This window comes from Zingiber officinale, chromosome 2A (genome assembly GCF_018446385.1).
Source record: "Zingiber officinale cultivar Zhangliang chromosome 2A, Zo_v1.1, whole genome shotgun sequence".
In the NCBI taxonomy this organism is placed as follows: Eukaryota; Viridiplantae; Streptophyta; class Magnoliopsida; order Zingiberales; family Zingiberaceae; genus Zingiber; species Zingiber officinale.
This window is the reverse complement of record NC_055988.1, coordinates 141,526,977-141,533,641: the sequence shown is the minus strand read 5'-3', so window position 1 is coordinate 141,533,641 and position 6,665 is coordinate 141,526,977. Positions and strand designations below refer to the sequence as shown.

The 6,665-nt window shown below is 39.1% G+C and overlaps 1 protein-coding gene across 1 annotated transcript; it reads right to left on the bottom strand.

The window, feature by feature from the left end:
* Positions 1 to 2,674: 2,674 nt before the first annotated feature.
* On the bottom strand, positions 2,675 to 5,205 carry LOC122042455 (terpene synthase 10-like). Its single transcript, XM_042602590.1, has 7 exons — positions 4,914 to 5,205; positions 4,574 to 4,847; positions 4,107 to 4,491; positions 3,734 to 3,952; positions 3,511 to 3,649; positions 3,181 to 3,426; positions 2,675 to 3,087 (listed from the first exon to the last, which is right to left on the bottom strand). Exons 1-7 carry the CDS (start codon positions 5,160 to 5,162, stop codon positions 2,794 to 2,796), a joined length of 1,806 nt encoding a protein of 601 aa, XP_042458524.1. The 5' UTR covers positions 5,163 to 5,205; the 3' UTR covers positions 2,675 to 2,793.
* Positions 5,206 to 6,665: the final 1,460 nt, after the last annotated feature.

Genomic DNA, 6,665 nt, shown 5'->3' with positions numbered 1-6,665 from the left:
TCGGGTGGGGAATGTTTTAGGAGTTTATGTTCATACCGATAAACATATGTTGATACGGGCATGTTCATGGGATTATGATAATTTCTTTGTTGGTACTGCATTACAATCATTAAAATAGTAGTTGATGAGAGAGATTAGTAAAAAAAAAAAAAAACTGGGGATGTTTCATCCATAATAACTAAGGTTTAGTTCTTTTATTAAGTCAGTACAAAAAAAACTTACCTAAATGGTTCTACTCAATACACTTAGAGTGTACCAGTGTAATTTATTAATCAAGATAAACTAATACTTAATTACACTACGACTATTCCGATGGTTTGTTCCTTTCCATCTTAGTCGTGAGCAACTGTTTATAATTTATAAAGAACCGACAACATGATCTTCTGAGTATGACACCACACTCCATGTTATCTACTATATAAATTAATTGAACAATTACATTTAACAATTAAATACAGATATTGACCAATGTGATTCTTTTATTTCAAAAAATAAATGTTTACAAAAGCTAGGCTTTTAGTATACACTCCAACATCCCCCACTAGAGGCAAATCAAGCCACGACCATGTGATTCACACAGTCGTGTCAACTTCCCCGTGGCCAGGCGGGACATGGACGTGCCAAATGGCACGACCGTGTCAATGTTCCATAGACAAAGAAGGCCACGACCGTGTGACCCACACGGCCGTGCCAACTTTCCAAAGGCGAGGAAGGCCACAACCGTGTGAGCCACATGACCGTGTGACTCAACCCGCGAGGAAGTCGGGTGAGGCCATGTGGATTCCACACGGCTGTGTGACGAAGAACATGGAGCCATGCCATGCCAAAACAGAGCTGTGCTAAATTCTGAGCAGATTGCAGACCGATCATAAAATAGTCATAACTTTGCGTTCCATTGGAGTTTCGGGTTGTTCTTTATACCAAAACGTAGATGACTTCATGGTCTACAACTTTGCTTCAGATCTAATAGAAAAATAGCACTGTATACTCGTGCTAAATGGCACAGCCGTGCTTCCCAACCGTGGGTTCATCTCGACCTCCGCCTAGACTGCAGACCAAACTTTGAACCACCATAACTTTCGGCTTGATTTGTGCTAGGGCTGGATCCAAGTTTCAAATTGAAGATAATTTCAAGATCTATAACTTTGGTTCAAGGTGAATCATGAGAAAACCTGGTTTAATGGGTGAAAAACCTGATTTACCGGACCCCTGTAATCCTGATTTTCCTGGACAGTTTAGAGGAGGTATAAAATGGTCAAGATCCTCATTCTTTGACTCATCTTAGGGTTGGGACTTCGTCCCTCTCCTTGGGGAAGGGTCCTCCCCGTTGGTGGAAACTCTAGAGATTCATTCATCTCCATCCTTTGATGATCTGTCCATCTTTGGAGTAAGGAGGTATCCCCAAGACATCGAAAACATCGGCAAACATCTCTTCTTCCCCTTCTTCTCACATCTAGGATTGTAAGTATGCTTTACTTTATATTTTGGGGCTTTTCTTCCTTTGCAATGGAGTAGATCTCCTTTCTAGGATTAGGGAGTATTTGTGATGTGATGGAAATGTAAAACTATGTAGATTTGCCATGTTTCTTTTCAATGATTTGTTAATGTCTTGTTCATGTTTGATGAAATGTGTGTGTGTGAAGCTTATATATATATTTTTGCATGTTTTATCAAATAGTTGTGTAAAATTATTAATCCCGTAGAGGGGATACTCTAGATCGTATGACCGAAGGGTGTCGTGACAAGGCTGCCCCACTAACGGACGTCTAGGTTATCACCTTGAAAGGAGAAGCAAATCTCCACAAGGAAGTAGGGGATCGAGAATAATCACTATTTCTATTTCTATGTAATTGTGTGTTTGTGTGTTTCTATGTTGTATGACCGAGAGGCATCGTGACAGGGCTGCCCCGCTAACGGACTTCATAGAAATCACTTCCATTTAGTAGCATAGGACATGGAATAGGAGATCATGCCGACTTATCCATTGCAGGGGAGAGTCAGTAATGTATCTAACTTCCTACCAAAGCATGAACATAGAGGATAGGAACTAAACAATCTATGTAACATCACCTAGCATTACAAGGAAATCGAAATCCTAGAATCTATCATCCTCCATCCTCTTAGCTCAACCCCTCTCAAGATCCATTCTCTCTTTTCTCACCAATCTTACTTTTGTCTAGATAATTCACCATGCGAAGTTAACTAGTACTTAATCAGCAGTCTCTGTGGATTCGATATTCTTTTATTACTGATGATGAAACCGTGCACCTGTGGTTCGTAACAGTCAATGAAAGACATCGATAGAGAAAAGAGTGAGAGTAAGGGAAACTTAGATTTGGGAAAGTCAAGAGATTAAAAATCGAGAGCAAGGTTTTGAATAAAGGGTGAAAAGGGAGAGAGAATAAAAAGAATTTAATAATGTAAAGAAATCGAGCTAGCATCTCTACATATGCGTGTTGCTCACTATCACCCGTGAAGCGTCGAACAACATATCATTTCTGTATATATATTCAAACATGAATTTAATTTTAGTAAACTATGTTAGAATCATTCTATCTCTTTGTATATGGTGCCCTTGTTCTTACTTGATGGTCATTGCCGACATTGAGTATTGTGATCTGATGTCGACAACGACCATCGAGTAAGAACAAGTACAACTTCATTCTCTCTCCTCTCAATTATCTCAATGAAGATGTCCATTTATTTAATTGGATGAATGAAAATTCTACTTAGACAGAATCCCTCTGCGACGACGACGCACAACAACAATGATAGAATGTGGATGAATTCATTTCAGATTTGGATAGGTTCAAGTAATACCGAAATGATTTGAGACTTAGTTTCTCCATCAGCCTTGGCATATCCATCCCCACTCTGATAAAAGAACTGTGATGTCCGAGCCAAATTAACTGCTGCATTCTTGAAGTACTCTTCAAATGGAGAATCCCAACTAAGAGCTCCATTCACTACTCTCCAGTGTTCCTTCACCAATTCTCTCATCTCCCCCCGTGCCACCTCCTCTGAGACACCTTTCTCATGCATGCTGCATTGAATATATTTCGCTACATCGCCTCTTTCTATCTCATCCTGCAGTAGATGTTTTTCGATATATATCTTCCAATGAGTTTGTTTGCTTCAACTGCATATGATGTATTTCTGCTTGTATATATATATATTTACCGTCGAAGTGCCTATATCATCGTAAACACGAAGAAGCATGCTGGAGGAGCGTGTGATCTCATGGTAACTGGGGAAATTTTTCAAGGCCTCTTGAGTTAAGTCTTTGCCCACACAGTAAGCACTAAATAGAATGTTCGGACCGGAGACTGATACCCATGCATTCTCCAAGTACTCCCTGATCTTGGGGGTTTGGCCATGGTGGAACCATTTTGCTTCTTCAAAGTAGGCTTTGCATTGATTTCTCCACTGAAAATTTAATACCAACTCATTCAATAACAAAGAAGAGAAAGTGAAAAAGAAAAATAAAATGAAATAGTGTTTATAATTTACTGTTCTCTTTAAGTTCGGCACTATGTTCAGGCCCTTCTCCTTCATTACACGGTAACCTTCTTCGTGCACCGTGTTGAATAGTGCAAAGAAGCATAGCGTCATGTACTCTGGAAGCTTGTCAAGCGCAGTTAAGTCCCATCTGCAATAAGACTCGATAAGCATGACTTGATGATGATGATGATGAAGAAGAAGAAGAAGAAGAAGAAGAAGAATGTGCTGTCACCTGTCGACGACATCAGTGAAGAGCTGGAGTTCATCTAAGGTTCCATAGACATCATAAATATCATCTATGAGTGTAATAAAACAGATTGCCTTTGTTTCGATCATTCTGCATCTCCAGCTATCTGGTTCATAAGTGAAACCGACTGCCCACAGATAATTCTCAGTTAATCTGTCTCTGAAAAATGGCAGCTTCTCTGAAAACCCAAGCTCTGACCACCATCTACATGTAAAATTTTAGTTTTTGAGATTGTAATTGGATATACTTGTACAATTTTTTATCTATATATAGAGGCAGTGGTTCCTATCAATGAAAGGACATTACCAACTTGTAATAAAACTAATCATTCTTTTACAAGTTTGATTAGTTTCAGTACCTGGAGAGCTCTCTGAGTTCACTCTTGTATATGTCCTGAACCATATTGAAGTCGAGCTTAGCAAACTCGAGTAGGAGAGGGTTGATGGTGTTGTCGGCATGGCATGCTTCAATGAACCACCTGTGTTGTACTCGTTCCAGCCTCCAATTCAATGGCAGCTCCAGGGCATGGGCCACTCGCTCTTTGAGACCGCCAGCCTCAGGAACAGATCCCTCCTCCATGAATCCTTTCAGCTGCTCGGTCGCGAAGTCCATGGCTTCCTTCAGCACAATCTCTCCTTCCTTCTCGAGGTAGGCAGCCTCATACAAACTCAGAAGCCCTCTGATCTTGTTCTCACAGCGAACTTCGAAGCTTCCCTTCTCATCTCTAAAAGTTTTGAACAAATCTAAGCTTTGCAGACAGCATCGATCAGACATGAGAACTGTGAAGTGATTGATTAATGAACTGGTCAGCTACTAATTGATTACCTTGTGAAACAGAGAAACCATTTGCTCTGAGGAGCCTGAAGAGCAGCGCTGTGGAATGGAGATCTTCCTTCAGCTGCCAGCTTACATGGTCCAAAGATGCATGAAGATGACTCAAAACGTCTGCAATGTCGCCTTTGAAGTGGTAAGCCACGCCGAGCTGTTGCAGGTGGTCGATTAGTTGAAGTTGTTCTGCTACTTGCTGCTTCTGGTGTATCAGATCCCTGGTTTGCTCCTTCAGTATGTTTATTCTCTTAATTTTCTCTTCTTGTTCCAACTACAGAAAGCAAACAAGATTACACATAAATTTGGATTCGATCGACCAACAACGACACTTGCATACCGTGGAGTTGCCCGTGAGGGATTGCACACGCTCATCAGTCCATATGTTCGGCTGGTAATTTGCCGACCGCCGCAAAGGAGCTATACGACTTGCGGCAGTGCATCGGACCTGTAGAGTACGCCCCAACGTCCACCGGCCACGATGCTCAACAGCAGCAACATTCATCGGGCGACGAGGGAGGAAGGGTATCATGGGAGCACAGACATTATTGCTACTATGTCGGATAGGCATTGCTTGTTGGTTAGCCATAAATTTCCGCTCCCGTTTGCAATAAAAAATTTGAACTTGGCACCGATTTGGAGAAAGGAGAAGACCAAGTGCAGAATATATATATCACTATTGCAGTTAATTCGATGTGTCCCAATCTCTCCCGATGATGGGACTCATATTTAAGTAGTGGGTTCCACTACCTCACGGTAAGAAAAGAAATTTATTAAAAACATTCTGCGTGGAACACGAGAAATATATTTGTTGATTAGAAAATGCTAAATTTTTGGACTCGGTTGGTGGTAGTCATGTTTCTATTTTCTCTTGTTTTGGAACATTTAACGCGATGACTGAACTCATGCATGCTGCTCTCATGTCAATTTCTTATGTCTTGGGGTCTTATGAAAAATCTTTCCTTTGCATTAGCAATTGCGGTCATTTTGGTGATCCTTTTTTTGCTATTTTAGGTTTGTTTGATTCCTCCACGGCGTGATCAAGTCAAGTCAATTGATTAAACGGGCACCTGACCGAATCCAATTAATTTAAATATCCAATTTGAATTAATGGGAGGGATTTGTTTTTCTCCACCATTTATAATTCCTACTTCTAGATGAAAAAAAAAATACAAAATTATTGTTATGAAATAATGAGAAGAAGCAATGAGATGATAATTTAATTATTAAGTAAATATATCATAGTGATATTAGTTAATATTCTAACCCGATTTTGATATATTTAAGTATATTTGTTTGATATGTTATGTTAATTTTTTTTTATAATTTTTAAAATGTAGATTTTATATGGTAAATTTTAAGTGCTTGATTTATTTATTATTTTTTTTGGGGAAAGTATGATTGTGTATATGTTTTAGAAGCATCTTTACACTTTAATCTTTGAGAAGCTTATTATTTTTTGTGCAGATATGGGATTCAATTTATATATAAGATTCTACATCAAAATTTTAGAGAAAGTACCTTAAAGATAATATCATAAATGATAGATGATATCTAAGATCTCATAAAATGATTTCTTATAGACAATATAAATATGGGTATATCCATATCGGTCATGTTACATACGACCTTATTCTGAACACGTATCAAGGTGACTTAAGTTCTAGCAGAGTTACTCTTATAACCTCTTACAGTTAAAAACAATCTCATCTCCACTCTCGGAGGTGGTCACTCGTGAGAGAGAGTCGACCTTGCCTACCTGACATATATATTTCACAAAATATACATATGATAATCAAAGCAAGTGCATTATAAGATGTAAATGTGACTGAATAATGTGTTGGGGTTGTAAGGTTGTAAACATAGTCTCATATTGAAAACACATGGGAAAGATCATGAGTTTATAAGAGAAAGATATCTTCATTGGTATGAGGCCTTTTGGATAGAGCCCAAGAGCAAAACCATGAGGGTTTAGGCCCAAAGTGGGCAATATTATGCAATTATGGAGATATCTAAATTCTTTTCGATCCTATAATTGGTATTAGATCCCGGACTGCCAGAAGGACTAACCGTCGACTATGCACAAGGGTCA